The 16,557-nt window shown below is 34.9% G+C and overlaps 2 protein-coding genes across 7 annotated transcripts; both read right to left on the reverse strand.

Annotated features, from left to right (window-relative positions):
- Nucleotides 1–677: 677 nt before the first annotated feature.
- LOC18094804 (uncharacterized) lies at nucleotides 678–8,775 on the reverse strand. 3 transcript variants are annotated; one of them, XM_052447843.1, is made up of 10 exons: nucleotides 8,288–8,770; nucleotides 6,991–7,233; nucleotides 6,088–6,249; nucleotides 5,222–5,331; nucleotides 4,166–4,274; nucleotides 3,073–3,228; nucleotides 2,800–2,871; nucleotides 2,549–2,715; nucleotides 1,191–1,321; nucleotides 678–1,117 (listed from the first exon to the last, which is right to left on the reverse strand). In XM_052447843.1, the coding sequence occupies exons 1-7, from the start codon at nucleotides 8,681–8,683 to the stop codon at nucleotides 2,845–2,847; spliced, it is 1,203 nt and encodes a 400-aa protein (XP_052303803.1). In that variant the 5' UTR covers nucleotides 8,684–8,770; the 3' UTR covers nucleotides 678–1,117; nucleotides 1,191–1,321; nucleotides 2,549–2,715; nucleotides 2,800–2,844. The 3 variants fall into 3 exon arrangements, with proteins under 3 accessions (XP_052303803.1, XP_052303804.1, XP_052303806.1); XM_052447844.1 differs by having other exon boundaries at nucleotides 2,800–2,911; nucleotides 3,069–3,228; nucleotides 8,288–8,768; XM_052447846.1 differs by lacking the exon at nucleotides 6,991–7,233 and having other exon boundaries at nucleotides 8,288–8,775.
- Nucleotides 8,776–13,727: 4,952 nt separating this feature from the next.
- On the reverse strand, nucleotides 13,728–16,036 carry LOC18094808 (uncharacterized). 4 transcript variants are annotated; one of them, XR_008057733.1, is made up of 3 exons: nucleotides 15,717–16,036; nucleotides 14,747–15,070; nucleotides 13,728–14,644 (listed from the first exon to the last, which is right to left on the reverse strand). XR_008057733.1 is itself a non-coding variant. In XM_052448396.1 (2 exons), exons 1-2 carry the CDS (start codon nucleotides 14,771–14,773, stop codon nucleotides 14,246–14,248), a joined length of 426 nt encoding a protein of 141 aa, XP_052304356.1. In that variant the 5' UTR covers nucleotides 14,774–15,690; the 3' UTR covers nucleotides 13,728–14,245. The 4 variants fall into 4 exon arrangements, 1 of the variants encoding a protein (XP_052304356.1); XR_002980589.2 differs by having other exon boundaries at nucleotides 15,702–16,036; XR_008057732.1 differs by lacking the exon at nucleotides 14,747–15,070 and having other exon boundaries at nucleotides 15,702–16,036.
- Between the last annotated feature and the right edge of the window lie 521 nt (nucleotides 16,037–16,557).

Here is a 16,557-nt window from a genome sequence, read left to right on the forward strand (position 1 = left end):
TTAGGCATTATTTATGAATTTATTTTTTTATTGGACTCATGTTAGTTAATTATTAATTTAAGCTTATTAGCTTACAATCCAAAAAGGGTCCATCAGGACTTGTAATGGGAACAACAAAGTTGTCACCAGGTTCTTGTGTACTTCCTATTATTAAGTTATTCCCCATATAGTGAGAAGTTTTGTAATGAAACATTTTATTTCTTCACATCATTAATTTCTTGATTAATATTATTTATCTCTTATTTTATTTAGATAATTTATTAATTATAATGTTGTTGATTTTTTATATTAAATTTTAATGTAACTTAATTTATTAACTGGAATTATCAATATCTAATTAATAAATAAATTTTACTTGTAATTTTACATATTTTTGGCAACCTTGCAGCTAGATTACCACTCCAGAACCAGTATAGCACTCAAGAAAAAATCATATCTTTGTAAAAACCATTTGAGGATCATTGTCAACAGCCGAGATGTGAAGGACAGAAATGAAGCCCTTGATAAAAACATGCGATGCAATCACAGAGCAAGTACAAGTGCAAGCCTGAGCAAATGTTACTGTCACTCAATATACCTGTGGCACCCATAACGTTTCTGTATATAAAACAAAAACTAGCCTCGTTCTCATATTTTACTTCGCTCACGGTCTTTGTGATATCGCATTGCACAACATATAAGAAAATAATTTATTCACAACTTTAAGCATAACTGAATCCTTAGAACAACATAAAAACACACTTTACCGATGTCTCAAGGTAAAAACCACCCGTACATCAACTACTGCAATGCAAAATTAATGACCACTATAGAGAAAAATGCACGCAGTGAGGATCTCTTGACATTGTCTCACTATTCAGTTGTTTTGGCATCGAAAACTAATGTAAGGTAAATGCGGGCTGCATTAGAAACTTCAATGAATCCCGAACATCAAACTTCGGACTGGAGCCTCAGCTGAGAGCTAAAAGTCTTGCACCTTGGCAGTATAGATTGTAGTCATGAGCAAGGATCAGAAAAGCTCTAATAGGCAAATACACTCAATATGCGGGGTGTGGGGAAACATGTCCACTGGCTGCAGGCTTTTAAGTTTGTAACATCCTTCTATATTTTTCTCTTTCTGCACAGATTTCAGAATTCAGATAATAGCAGATGGTTTCAAAAACAGCATAGCCATCAGCAAGACTACATACCACACCATGGCAAAGGTAATCTAGGTCACGGGCACATGTGGCGGGATTGCACGATACATAAACAATGCGTGGGGCCTTGAGCTTTATCAGAAATTTAAGCAACTTCATGTGCATACCAGGACGGTTTGGATCTGCAAAAGTTGTTTCATTAAAATGTAGATGAGATGACTAGGTTGAGCATCGTCTTTTAAGTAACATTACAAAATGAGTGCTATAACAGCTTGTAGAAAGTACCCTAAATAGAACAAAATGGAGAAGAATGCATGTCCCTACACCCCCAACTAGGTTGAATTAAGACTTCTCTAAGTGTGTTTGGTATTGTGCATGGTACTTTTCATAAGTGTTTTTCAATTAAAAATGCATCAAAATAATTTTTTTTTATTTTTGACATCAACATATCAAAATTATCCAAAAACACTTATAAAAATATCAATTTAATGTTTTTTCATACGAAAAAGCAATTTGAAAAACAAGTTGTAATGCAAAAATAAAGTTTAGTTAAACTAGATTACACAAAAATTGAAACAGAGTCACGAAGGAACCCTATTCTGTCCCCGACCCTTTTACCACTATGCTAAATGATTAAGCCACTAAAATAATTTTATTATCTAAACCCACATATCCATGTCAAAACTTAGATCTCTTTTAATCAGAGAAACAATAATAAATTAATTCTCAAATTTAAGTATCCTCAAGATATCAGAAATTTATTCTTCAAAAAAGCCCAAATCATGAGGCATTACTCATAATCCACAATTGCCAATAACTATAAATGCAATTCTGTCACTGCCCTCGATCAAAAAACTTCAGACAACAAAATAAGGAATTTAATTATATACTTCATGATAAAGCTTTGCTTGTCCAAGGTCATGCTAACAATAGCAGCCGTCCATAGTCTCATCATGTAGTAATTAGTAACAAATGTCCAAATATATCACATATTTTGCCAGAACACAAATGTAGAAACAAAAATACAAGGATTCAGAAGCACATTTTTACTTTTCAAGAAATGCCACAAGGTATCAGATTTTGCAATAAGTTCAAAGGGCATATACTAATTCCTCCAATATTACAAACAGAAACAGACAGGCTATAGCAGGGTTTGTTACACAGGTTCAATATATTTACACGAACAGAAATAAAATCCACGCAAACCATAAGAGGAAAAGAAAAGAAGTAATGCCCAAGAAGTTAAAGAAGTTTATGTTACTTTCCTTTCCCTCCCAACTCCAGACACTAGCACAAAAATTAGCTACCTTCTCCTTTTAAAACAAAGGATAATGGAGTATTACATTACGGTAACAATTTAAAGACAAGATGTGAAATTCAGAGAACAAGGCATTTGACAAGGGGATAACCTGAAATGACAATGTCAGGCTTCGGAAAATTGTTGCCAAAACTTTCATCAATTTTGTTTAGATCCCCCTGGACAAATGTAGCATTGCTGATCCTGTTCAGCTTGGCATTTCGATGAGCATCTGAGATTGCTTGAGGAACTACTTCATAGCCATATACATGTTTAGCCCTGCAAAACAAAATGTGAGAAGTCAAAACATGATGTCAGGTTGGAAGTGGCCCAAGCTTCAAACCAAATGAACAGGAGATATACCTTCTGGCAAGTGTCAAACCAATAGTGCCAGTTCCACAAAATAGATCAAGGACAATTTGTGAGCCATCCCCTCTGAGACCAGCACAATCTTCAATAAGTTTATACAGAACCTCTGCCTAAACAGTTAAAAACTCTGTTTAATAGATCATGGATGGTACGTGCAAAGCAAAATGGGAGAATATGGCGAGACAGCAAGAGATTTTGCACGAAATAAAAATGGCATGAAAGTCGGCACAAACTGGCTTAATACAAATTTCATGTTACTTCACATGCCTGATGAGTATTTGTCTGGAAAAAAGAATTGGCTGAAATTTGGAAGGTCAGTCCTCTTAAGATCTCTGTGATGGTAGATTTGCCATACAAAGTGTATTCCTCCTCACCAACAGACGTGTTGCCAACAGAAGTATTCACATTATTCATAATGCTTACCTGTAAGACATCAAGAAAGGAGGGGGGAAAAGGAAAGAGATAAATAAAGACTCAATGGGTGAGTTTAACAAATGATTCTGTGAGACAAGCATTTTAGAGACAAAAAGAGTAAATAGAAAATGCATACATTGTTCACATTCATCTCAAAGGAATATTTATATTGTACTTGTGGGGACAATTTATCAGAGTTACTTGGACAACTTAAAATTGTATTGCTAATATTTTAATACATTTCAGGTTTTCCTGAGAACTAGCAAAATGAACATTATGAACACTTGGCTGTGGGGATTTCTTAAGAACATTGACAAGAGACACACAAGAACTCTAAAAATATATGCTAGGATCATAAGAAGGGATAAAAAAGCAGGAAAACCTATGGAAATTGAAGTCTAAAACAAAAGGCCATAACACCCAACAGGGTATTCACGATATTTTTCTAATGCCCTTTATAAATTTGTTTTTCCAGAGTACAAGCTGAAATTTTTTAATGAGCAATCTAGCAAGTTCTACATTAGAAAATTTATCATGACATCAATTTTTAATCACCAGAAACTGTCATCAATAAAACTTTCTTTTGGAGATAGCAAAGATGAATGCAATTTCCCCAACAAATCTTCTACCCATCCAAACATGGAGATAATGACAGTTATCAAGAAAGGTGCAGCTTGAGATGGATCTGTTGAGAAAAGAACCATATAGCTTGGCTATGCTTGTCTCAGCTTTTCAAGGATCCCAGTTCCGACATGAGTTACAATACATTAAAACTAATTTAAACTGGTTTGATTTGAATCAAAGTTGGTCAAATCTAATCAAACTAGGATCCGTGTTCTAGCATTGAAATTAGCAGATTTGTATCTCCCAACAGACAGCTCTCTCAAAGGCAAAGCAAGGAAGTTGCATTTGAATAGTAAAGCAATATGGAATTCGCCCAACAAACCACTTCTGGAATAGCTGAAATCTTTTCAACTAAGGGCTTCAGCAGCTCTGGCTTGTACGACGAGGTCACAAAATTAACCATAAGCTCAGGCAAACCAGTCTCTGCATTCCTGAAACACAAATAATGAGGATTAAGTTTGAAGAGGAAAATGTTTATGTTTACAATTTCAAAATCCATGAAATAGAATTGCTTGAACTGTAACAAGGACTGGAGCTGCATGTTGAGTGAAAAATGTGATCATAAATCACAGTGAGCAGAAATTGATTAACTTTTCCCCGATTATTAAAAAACTCATTTCACAGTAACCTAGCAATATCTTTCATTTCCATGAAATGTCCATACCCTCTTCATTAAGCGACTTTGCACATGCAGAAAGCCAAATTCAATCAGGGCAAGGAAAGGCTACTTTTCCTGACACTGTTCCACTCAAAATTGGCTATGTTGTCAGAACAGAAAACATTTAGATGGTATGGACACGAGGAGCAAAAACTCCAATTGCTTTGATGTTGCACTCTGTCCTGCTGGGTGGACAGATTCTCTCCTTTAAGAATTTGTTTTCTCACACCCCTTTGACCTATTCATCAAAAAGCACAGATGAATCATCCAATTAAGCCTAACTATCCATAAGATTCACTTGTAAACTTGCTTTGTTCCAGCACACAGTAGATAGTGTGAAATTAGAATTTCTGAATCTTCTATTCAAAATTTAGTTGATTTATGATTCTTCAAAACCAGTTCTGCAAGAAGGAAGTTCATTGTTTACACTTCTAGCATCCTCCCAACGAACACCTTCGTTTTTCTTTTTTTCTTTTTCTGTTTTACATTCAGGTTCATTCCTGTTAATACATTTCAATAATGTAAATAACTTAAAATTGTTGATAAAAATTATAAATATAATTACTTAAAATTTCTTGGATTCAACTGTCTTCCAAGAGTAAATATATGCTGTGGACTTGGCCATCTTCCATGGGGCAAGCAGAAGAAAAAATGAATTGAGCTGGAATTAAGAAATAAAGGAAACCACAATAGTGAGGAATATGATAGACCTCACAGTACCTTCCAGTTCTTAGCATTAGATGTTTAAGAAATCCAGTGTGAGAGTGAACATCATATGGAGTGAGACCAAATTGTGAATCTCTCCAGCAATCTTGGATGGCTGCTAGAACCTATACATGACAAGTCCTAGTCAATGATCACAGGATACATGCAATTCATTTTACTTAGATCACTACGATACATAATCTGACAAGATTCCAATAAAAAAATTGTCTAAATATTGCTTTCAAAGCATGTAGATCACCACGAAAGTTGTGAAAGAGCATTTCTGATCTATAAAGAAGAAAATCCAACAAATTCTTGGTCTACTCAACCTTACCCACATCCACTTACCACCTGATTTAATGCTCATTGTTAATTGCTTTAACTTGTGCTGTTAAGAAAGAAAATAAAACTCGTGATTGTTTTGCTTAAACTTCAGATGTATTATTGTTAAACTGTTCACCCTATTGTGATCTTGTTTATGGTCGAGCAAAATCCCCACTGAAGCCCTCCACCAAGCAGGCTGTATTAATAAACAATGGTGCAGCAATTCAATAGTAATGTTACTGACAACTGAGTTAATGGCCAAGAGAGTTTACTTATGAGGCTGCTGTTCAATTAAGCTATTCTGTATAAAACATTAAATTCATATGACGTCATTCCAATTGGCACAATACACACCAGCTGCATGCACTATCAGAATACACTACAAATGAAGGACATCAACAAAAGGTGGTTCCCTGATTTAACTACTACATGCTTGCAAAAGAAATGGGCAGAGAAAGTACATGCCACAGAAAATCTACAGTTTCCACACAAAATAATAATTAAAAAAAAATCCACATAAGAGAATGTGAATTCCTTCCATATGATAAAAAACATACCATGTTGGCAGGCTCACTTTGTAACAGGCATTTGTCAACATTTAGAACCTTGTCAAAAAATCCAGGAGCATGCAGTCCCAATGCATATTTCTCGTTACCAACTTGTTTCTCTCCCAACAACTCTTTAGGTAACCATTTTTTAGAACCAAAAGAAAACTCCATCTGCAGAAAGAGTGAAGGAGCAGCTAAGAACATTTTTCTACAAATTTCATTTTACACACTTCTTCAGAATAGTAAAGCGCAGAGCTGCTATAACTTATATAGTAAAAATGCTAACCAATTGAACTCCATGTGAACAATATAAGAAGATAATGTTAACAAAGATGCATTATGGTGAAACTGGCTACTGCATGTTTATGATCATCACTAAAACATGAAGCATCACATCCTCATGCTTACCATCTGTCCTTCTGTATTATCCTTTTTGAAATAATGTTAAGTCATGACAACAATCGTAATGGTAGAGCTTAACATATCAGCCTAAGATGCCAAAAAACTTGAAACACTTTTTTTTTTCTGATTTATGCTTGCAGTACTTAAAATGGTTTCAGGCATAATAATTGTTCTCAATGTCTACTTGATTACCACATATGAACAAGTTTATTGTTTTGCCAATACACAACTACAAAGTGAAAGCACCTTGTTGAAGGTTGAGAGGAAAATTATGCAAGGGCATCGAAGGAAAAACATTAATGGGTTGGTTTTATGTCATAACACAATAACATATCACTCAATTGACTTGTCTTCTTTGTTGATCTGAAAATGGTTTCCTGATTTTCTGTATTTATCCCACTTCTGTAACAATCTGCAGAACAATGCTTAAGGATAAGAGATTACACAATTATTATATGCAACCACACCAAGTACAGCTAATGCTCAACAAGGTTTATCCAATGCACTAACCTTGTTTCTATAATGGAATTGAATAACACATGGAACAATGGGCTTCATGATGCTACAAAATTCTGGAACTTTGTCCGAAAACTTTCCAACATGTATTGTTAACTCACGAACTTGTTGTTCCTTGGCTCTAAGCTGAGACTCATAAGACAGGTTTTGTGTTTTACAACCACCACAATATGGGGCATACTCACAAGGGGCATCTACGAGATCCCAGTGAGGTGTTATTGTTTCTACCTTGGTTACCTGCGGTTTTGAAAGAATAAGGCAGCACAATTAATCAAAATGCAATGTGTAAACATTAAAAAAAGATTTGATTTTGGGAAGAATATCCACACTATATTTTGAGCACTACAAGAACCCACTCTAGAGACTAAAGTTACAACTATGCATTAAGCTGGCCTTTCTTTCAACAATTGCTGGTCATAAGTGGTAGAGACAATCCTGATTGTACAGTTGTTATCCATGTGGGTAACAAGTTTTATCCACGTATATACATCATTCAAGTGTTGCAATAGAGGAACACATAAGACATCCAAGGCAACAGAAGTGGAACTAGGTTATAGGTCAGGGCCACGGCACAGAGACAGATTTTTCAGCTTAGTCAAAAGTTTGAAGTTACAAGCACACCCTTAAATTAAGACTCTTAAAATAAAAAATATACACTCTGCAGGCCAAAAACCACCTATTATTCTATAGCCATCTTCAGCTTATTTTATTTTTAAATATAGCAAAATACTATACAATTTTAGCACCCCCATTTCAAAAATCATAGTTTACCTCTGCAAGTCAATGAACTTGCAGTCAAAACATTAGTTCGAGTTCACAAAACTAAAGCAAGATGTTTATAAAAGCTCTGCGGTCAGCACACATTGTGATGGAGCAAAAATCATCAATTTCCACAATTCAACTTCCTCCGAAAATGCGCACAACTGTGTTGTCGCCCACTAACCTTAGCCTTTCTTCTTACTTATAAGCCAAAACAGACCATACAGAAAGCATAAGTTTAAATTTGTTTAGTTTTACTCAATTTTCTCAGGGGTGAAACAAAACCCACAAAACTACTTTAATTTATAATATGATCATGGTGCTATCATCACTAAATCACTAAAGCCCATGAATTCCTATGTTTTAATAACCAAAAAAAAAGCAAGACATTTTCTTTAAGAAAACAAATTAAGTTCACATATTCCTTCTGTTTTTGTATGGAAAAGGCAATCCACAAGAAGCACATAAAATGTATAACGTCCAGTGGATGAATGATAAAGGTACAGAGGTGAAAGAGGGAAATGAAAGCAACCTCAGCATAGGATCCCTTTCTGCGAGTAACCCGTCCAATAAACCTTTCACCAGGGAGAGCACGGTCACACATGACAACAAAACCAGTCCCTGCTACCTTGCACACCCCCTTCCCTTTGAAAGCTAAAGACTCGCATACCAACTCCAAAGTTTGCCCTCTCTTCGGAAAATATGAAGTCGAACTGCTGCTTCTGCTAGTGTTGTTGTTGTTTGTTAGTTGATTTTGTTGCTCCTGCTCCAGCCGCTGTTGCTGTGGACCCTCCTGAGTGAAATTAGGAGAAAGGGAAGCTAGCGAATGGAATTTTTGGAGTTTGCGTGGAAATGGGGGAGTGAATGTTATTCTTATTAGGTGTTTTAAGGCTGGCATGGTGGCTACAATGGCAGCTGCCATGGCCATCCTATGATACTGTGGTTCACTTTGAGAACGGCGGAAAATCGATACACTAATGATTTTGTGGGTCTGAGGGATTGAAAAGGCAGTTTATGAGTCTGGGCTTTCTTTTCGCTCACAATGGTTTGGGCTCTTCTTTTAATTTAAGGTTGCAATTCCTAAGCCTTTCTTTTGTTAAGAGATTAATTACATTAAGGCAAAGATAAGGAGCAAAACGAGTGATTGATTTTTGCAGTAAAATCAAGTTTTTAAATTTTTAAATTTTTAATTATTTTTTTTAGATATTTTTGGATTTTTTTTGATGTGTTAGTATTAAAAATAAATTTTAAAAACTAAAAAATATATTATTTTGATGTATTTTTAAAATAAAAATATTTTTAAAATAACTTCAATTACTTTATTAAATAGGCCCTTTAACAATCTCTTACATTAAAGCAATTATTTTTTAAAATATTTTTTGATCAAAATAATATTTTTTTATATTTTAAAATTATTTTTGACATTAATTGATACGATCCAGGAAATGTCAGATTCAGATTTTGACGTAAAATGTGCAACTATTCATTTTTACGGCAACAGTCATAATTCTCAATCTGACCGTTGGATCGAGCTGAAAGTTTACGTGGAGTCTCCTGACATGTTGTCCTACCTTGGTTTAAACTTTCAAGTCAATCGGAGTTCGAGAAGGCATCGAAACACTGGTCAACAGAGGCTGTACGAATTTTGTTATTTACTTTCTTTTGACTTGTGGACTTTCTATTTGGCTAGGATTCTTTTCCTAAAAGGATGTGGCAGCTTATTTTGGGAATCTCAATGATACAATCCAGGAAAGATCAAATTCAGATTTTGACGTAAAATGTGCAACTATCCAGTTTTACAGCAACAGTTCTAATTCTCAATCCAACCGTTGGATCGAGCTGAAAGTTTACGTGGAGTCTCCTGACATGTTTTTCTACCTTGTTTTACAATTTCAGGTCAATCGGAGTTCAGAAAGGCATCGAAACATGAGTCAACAGAGGCTGTACGAATTTTGTTATTTACTTCCTTTTGACTTGTGGACTTCCTATTTAGCTAGGATTCTTTTCCTAAAAGAATGTGGCAACTTATTTTGGGAATCTCCTAATTCTCCAAAGATCTTTAATGGGCTGCAATATAGTTTCCATGTGTGGCAAGAATTCATAAATGTTCAGAATCCTTTTCTTACAAGGATTCCTTATTCATCTTAGCTACAAAAAGGAAAGAAGACTTCAGAATAAATTCTACCTTCAGATCAGATTTCCTAGTCTATTTGGGACTTCTTAATGGTGACAAATCTGATTCTGGCATATTTAGGATGGTAATTTTCGGATTTATATTATTTTTATTATTTTCTTCTTAGTCTTTGAGTTATTATTACTTATTATGATCAATTGTAAGTGGGCTTCATATAAGTCCACCTAAAGGGGGTCTATTAGGGTTTATTTAAGTCTAAAGTGAGTATAAATAAATGCATAACCAGACATGTAAGTTAGACAATTCAGATTAATAAAACTTCTTGTTTGCCGCACTTTGTGTGTGTGTGTGTGTGTGTTGGTGAGATAATCTCTCTTCCATGGTTCTCTAAAGAACTGAAAAACGACTTATCAAATAACAACTGTCTTCGTGGCGTCATCCTTATACTTCTCGTTCGAGAATCAATATTCGTTGGGTGGGGGTTTTTCGTTTCCAATAGTGCTGGTGCTTAGGTACAAGTTATCTTTGTGTCACACTCCTATCAAACCTGATTTACTTGGCTTTCCGGGAATTGGTGTCTTTGCGTGCTGGTTGCGTGACCACGTGATCACAAGGCTCGCATCATTAACATATCAAAACGATCTAAAAATATCAAAAAAACATTATTTTAAAGCTAAAAAAAATGATTCTTTTTTTTAAAACATGGTTAGATCACAATGCTAAACTGGACCTAAATATAACATAAGTTTAATTTTTTAGTTCTGAATTCATTAATACTTTTATTAAATATAAACAGATTATTATTTTCATATTGTGTTTAAATTTTAGAAATAATAACATAAACCTTTTAGCCAATTGTTTATTATTTGAGAAACTCATTCCTCCTTTATTATGCATCCCTTCCTAATTTACTTATATATATATAAAGCCTAGTTATTGAAATATAGAGAGAGCCTGTTATATTTTTTTTATTTGCATGCAAAATATTAATTGTAAATTAATATATATTGTTATATTTTTAATTCTTAATTTATGATATATTTTTGTTACATGCCATGCTAAGAGCATGGGTCATTGGTTTGCACATCTAGGAAAATGGTGGAATAAAACTAAACATTTTACCAACAACTAGAATATCTTATGCCTTTTTGTCCAAGTGAACTGAAGAGGATTTTTAAAAAGCTAGGGGCGAGAAAACAAAATTGAGAAAACCAATTGAAAAACTTATAAAAAAATCAGTTTGGTTTGGAGTTGGTTCATGAAACCAACCACAACGAATCTAACCAAACTGGTATATTTGAATCATCAACCAAATCCAAGTATAAAAGCTTTTTTTTCCTTTGAAAACCTAATTTCGTGTGTTTGGTATTGTGGTAGCTTTTGTGGTTGTGATTTGAAAAAAGTTGTTTGATAAAAAGCACTTTTAGTTGAGGTTGGTTTGGTTTGTGGTTGTTTGGTTAAAACTGTGGTTGAAATTGAGATTAAACAAAAAACAGTTTTGTATGTTTGGTAACCGTTTAGGAACACGATACAAACCGCAAAAAATTGTTGCATATATCTTGGATGAAAACCATTGATAATATATACTCATTAATTACTAACATGCAAAAAATTATCTAAATTTCACATTGCCAACATTAACAAACATTTGTCTGACCTTGAAATTAGGCATATATCTTGGATTCATTGCAATTTCTCGTGGAGTGCTTGTAAAATTCGGGTCCTATGGTTTTATAACATCTACTGCAAACAAAAATATTGTTGCTAAGACTTCTTTGATGAATCTACTTACAGTTTCATCCGAATGTTGAAATCGCTCTTGAACCTCCCTATTCGATGCTCCTAGTGCTATTGTATATAGAAATATAACCACTTTTTCAATCACACTCATCCTTCTTGAAGGTTTTAACCCATACATTCTTTCTAAATCACTACACAAGCTCAACAAAGTTGTTGTGTCCATTCTAAACATGTTCACACATCATTTCCAATGTCCTCGTAAAACTTCGGTTAACCAACAACATGCCTGTGTTGTACGAAACCATACATAGTTTTTTATGCATATAATTAATATAACATGATTATTGCCCCAGCTGTGCACACAACTAACTTTTTCATATCAAATTCTCGCCTCCAAAATGATTCATCATCCTCATCACTATCATCGTCGCCGTCATTGTCATCATTTGCCCCATCATCAACATCCCCGCCTGAGCCATCATTGTCATAATCACCACGATAGATAATGTGATCAACAACACGCTCTATTATGTTATCATAATCATCATCCAGATCTTCATTGAATATTGCATTAAAACGCGCATCGTCCATATATGTACTGCTAAATAGATAAACAAATGAATACTGTTAAACACTATTTTTTCGATTTTTTTAAAGTATTTTTTTGGATAGTATTTTTAACGATAATTTTTTTCGATTCGTTTTTGTTTATTGGGTCGGACCCGGTCCAAAACATATCGGTTTGTTTTGAACCCGGTCCGCCGCTGCATAATTTCCAGTTGGTCTCCACTGTTCACATGCTACATGAATAGTGGAGATCGACTGCAAAATTTGCAGATGAAAACGAAGAAAAGGAAGGAGAAGGGGGAGAGGAAGAGGAAGCTACCCTGCACGGTGGCGATGTCTAGCTGACAGTCGCAACGGCAGAGGCTGATGGTGAAAGGAGGGAGCTGCTTGGCCGATGGAAAGTGGCCCTTCTTATCTGTCAATTGTTTTTGCTCTTCTTCTTTCTCTCTGTCTCTGCTACTTTGTATTTCTGTTTCCGACGGTTTTCTCCGCTCTTATGGTGGTGTTGCTGTTATGGACAGTGACGCAAGACGGTTTTCGTGGCAATGACGAGGAAGCCATGCGGTGGTGCCCCTGTTTTTTGCCTGTGCTTGCCACTGTTGTTCCTCTCTCTTACGTTTCTGTATGGTCGCGTAACCTTACACTCTGTTTTCCAGATCAAATTCTGGTTTGTCCTTCATCTTGTTTCCACCCTTCTGGTTCGGGTGGTTATCGTGGCGGTGACGAGGAAGCTATGCGATGGTGCCCCTGTTTTTGGCCTGTGTTTCCTTCTCTTTTTCCTCTGTTTCGCTTTTGTTCCTCTGTTTTGGGCGGTTCTGTGTCATGCGATCTCCTTCTGTTTTTTAACTTGTTTTTTGCCCACTCTTCTACTTCGTCTCTTTTGTATGAGCTCGCACTTGTATTTTCTTGTGCATTGCCATCAACAGTACATATCATTTATATTGTATATTTTTTTACTTGTTTTTTCTTGTGCAAATTGCCATCAAATTGGCATCTTTACGGTGATTGTTCCCCGTATATTTTTTCTTCTGCAAGGCTAAAACCCATGTGAAAATTTCTTTGAGACCGTACCATGTGAAAAGTATTGCTCCAATATTTTTTGTCACAATGTAAAAAGTGTTTCTCAACCCTGCAATTTACACCAGTTTGCATGTGAACCAATTGTGCAATTTACACCATTTTACACCAGTTTACATGTGACTTGTTAGTACATCCTGTGATGAGTGATTGATAGTTTGTTTAATATGTTTAACCTTTTGCATATTCTTTCATTTTCCTTCCCATTAATCCCTTTCCTATCTAATTTAAATTTTGCTTTGTTATTGAAAGGACACAATTTATTATAATTGGATTTCCGGAGCAGTGAAATTTATAAGTGAAATTTGTTCTGTCAAATGAAACAATACACTTGATTTGCATCATCAACCAACATATTTATTATTTAAAAACTAAAAGCACTATCCACATCATCAACTGATGTCATTAATAGTAAATCGTATTATCTCATATCGCAACTAATAAGACTCAGCAATTCTCAAATAACACTACAACTTTTAACTACATTAAAATACAATCCATAACATGAACATAATAAATATTAATGCTCCATAACCTAATTGATTGCAGACGTCATCTCCTTACAATGTCAATTGTTTAATTTATAGAGGGTCCCGAACCAACATAAATTAATTTATTACTCCATATCATCTTGAGAAATTTGCAACTTTATTAAACTGCAAATTTATATAAATGACAAGAAATTTAAAAACATGTTAAATAACAATTTAAATAATAATATTACCAACAAATATATGAAAGCAAGCATTTGGGATCAATATATACCTCTCGGTCTAAGGTCCTTTACGCTGTGTATACATCTCTGCAATCATTTCATCTTGTTTTCAATATTACCCATAGTTGACCACATTTCTCTATTCCTTCTCAAACCTAAAAACTCAGTAGCAAACCCATGAAAATCATCACCGATATGAACTCCTTCAATTGAGTGAAGCTCTGTCATAACCTCAGGAATATTACACCCTTCCTGATCTATACTGATAGATGTTGAATCATTATTGTTTGACATGCTGGAATTCCTTTTTTTTCCCCAGCTTGAACCTTAAAATGTTCTCTTTCTTTCCTCTTCCCACTACTGCGGTTGTTGCTTCTGGTAGACATATTAACCCCTCTAACCATGTTGCAAACATCACCGGTAAAATTTGAAATTCCGTCCTCTTCAGAATCACCGCTTTCTTCTTCCAAATCGGGCTGATCAACCTTGGCATGTTGATTGCCATCAACACCGACATCATGATCAGGTAAGACTCCAGACGATGGTGCCCACGCATAATTGCTGGTAGCAATAATGTTTGTGAACATTCTGTCGTACTTCATACACAACGACGGTTCGATACCGAAGTGCCTAAACTTTTTTGCTCCTCTTATTTCCTACACAAAAGAAATAAAATTATTTCATGCAACTTTGCCTAATTTATTAATAACTGAACTAAGATTTAAACAAATTAAAGATTAAGGATCGTGACAAACAACCTGAAATTTTTTATTTCCACCAGTCATCACTAGCAGAAATTGTTCCTAATTTAGTACTCCAACCCACACCAGTTTCAGAAATGAGCTTATTCCATATCCTCCAATCCTTTTTGCTGCCATCCCATTTGTTCTTCAATTGTGCCTTGGTGAATGCATGATCAGTTTGTTCTTTGAAGGATGCCAACAAATATTTCTAACCAGCTTTGTCGAAATGAGTATTTGGTTTCATTCCCATGTCGATAGCCTTGATGCAAAGGTCACAAAAGACATGCAATATTTCTTTAGTCCATGCTGCTTTATCCATACTTTCAGGACCTTCCATTCCTAGTTCGATGAATATTTGGAAGAAAAAATAATGAGTTATAACATGCAGTGAATTTGACGCCTAATTTAATGGAAATATAGTCAACATACAAGTATTCAAACAATCAACAACGACGATTAAAAAAGAAATGAAAAGGTTGAGACTTTCATTTTCAAAAATGAACTTAGAGCATCCAATATATATAAATAATCTTTGACAGTAGCTAAATGCCTTAAACTTTCCCTGCCCGAAATATTTCCTATTTATATATTCTATGTTTATAAACCTGCACCAGTGATTAGAGCATTTGATAGCATAAAAGCCCAAAGAATTACAATGAAACAAACAGTAGGCAACATCAGAATCAGAATTGAGAGACAGTTAATAAGAACAATCATCAAAGTTTACAGTATTGCAAAGCCACAAATGCAGATGACCGAGAAATGCATATGGCTAATTAATCCAGCAACTAATAGTTTTCTTTTCATTTCAGCATACAAACCCAGTAATGGTTGTGGTTAATTAACATAAATGAAAACAACATATGTTCACAGTATTGCAAACAAGAACAATAAACAACACCCAAAGTTTTATTCCAACACCAACAAACAGGCATGTAGTTATGTTATTGTAAAAAACAAAAACACATACTCGATTTTACAACACCTTCTCTTTTTGTTGCCAGACAAGTTTGCAGGAGTAAAATGTTATTGTGCCTCCTACACCAACACAAAACTGCACATAAATTCATCAACAATAAATACGTAATTGTGAGAAACAATTGAACAAACAGGCAGCCATTTACAATAGTGGAGTTGAAACAAGTCCACAAGGCTACTTGATACATCCCAGTAAAGAAGTTGCAGAATCGTTGTACAGTCTAACATTGAAATGGTTGCAAGAAGCAGTGTGAAGTAAAGAAAAACTTGTTATTGATGAGTTGAATACTTGCTGAAATTTGTAATCCTAACTCACTTTAGATTTTATATGAAAGAAGGGCTGGTGGTATTTAATGACAAATTAGTTATTTTTATTATTTTATTTTGTTAGCTACAGCCCAAGGCTTGTTTAGGCTTACTTAATACTTTGTTTTCAGTTAGGATCCAAGGCTTGTTTGGATTTAAGTTATGGGCTTTTCAGTTTAGAGTTTTGGGTCAGTTTTGAGTGGACCTCATATAAGTCCACATAAGGGGTCCATTAGGGTTAATTTTCAAGAACTATTTAAACTCATGTAAGCCAAAATTTCGGCAGCTTTGATGATAATTACTTCTGAATTTTTCAGTTTTAACGTGTGAGAGTGATTCTTGCATTCTTCAGTTCTTGAACGAACTGAATCTGACTTATCAAAGATTAACTGGCTTCGTGGCGTCATTCTACTCAATCCAATATTGTTGGTGCCTTGGGGCAGGTTTTCATTGTGTCACACTCCTATCAGACCTATTTCGGCTTTCCGAGATCAGATCTCAATCTTGATTGTGGGTTGCGTGACCACGTCATCACGAGGTTC

This window comes from Populus trichocarpa, chromosome 1 (assembly GCF_000002775.5).
Source record: "Populus trichocarpa isolate Nisqually-1 chromosome 1, P.trichocarpa_v4.1, whole genome shotgun sequence".
In the NCBI taxonomy this organism is placed as follows: domain Eukaryota; kingdom Viridiplantae; phylum Streptophyta; class Magnoliopsida; order Malpighiales; family Salicaceae; genus Populus; species Populus trichocarpa.

Coding starts and splice junctions, on each gene's coding strand:
- LOC18094804 (XM_052447843.1), bottom strand. CDS start 8,683: ATGGCCATGGCAGCTGCCATTGTAGCCACCATGCCAGCCTTAAAACAC. Junction 6,250..6,990: donor AATTCCATTATAGAAACAAG/GTTAGTGCATTG, acceptor CTCTTTCTGCAG/ATGGAGTTTTCTTTTGGTTC. Junction 5,332..6,087: donor AAAGTGAGCCTGCCAACATG/GTATGTTTTTTA, acceptor TGTCATGTATAG/GTTCTAGCAGCCATCCAAGA.
- LOC18094808 (XM_052448396.1), bottom strand. CDS start 14,773: ATGACTGGTGGAAATAAAAAATTTCAG. Junction 14,645..14,746: donor GTGGAAATAAAAAATTTCAG/GTTGTTTGTCAC, acceptor TCTTTTGTGTAG/GAAATAAGAGGAGCAAAAAA.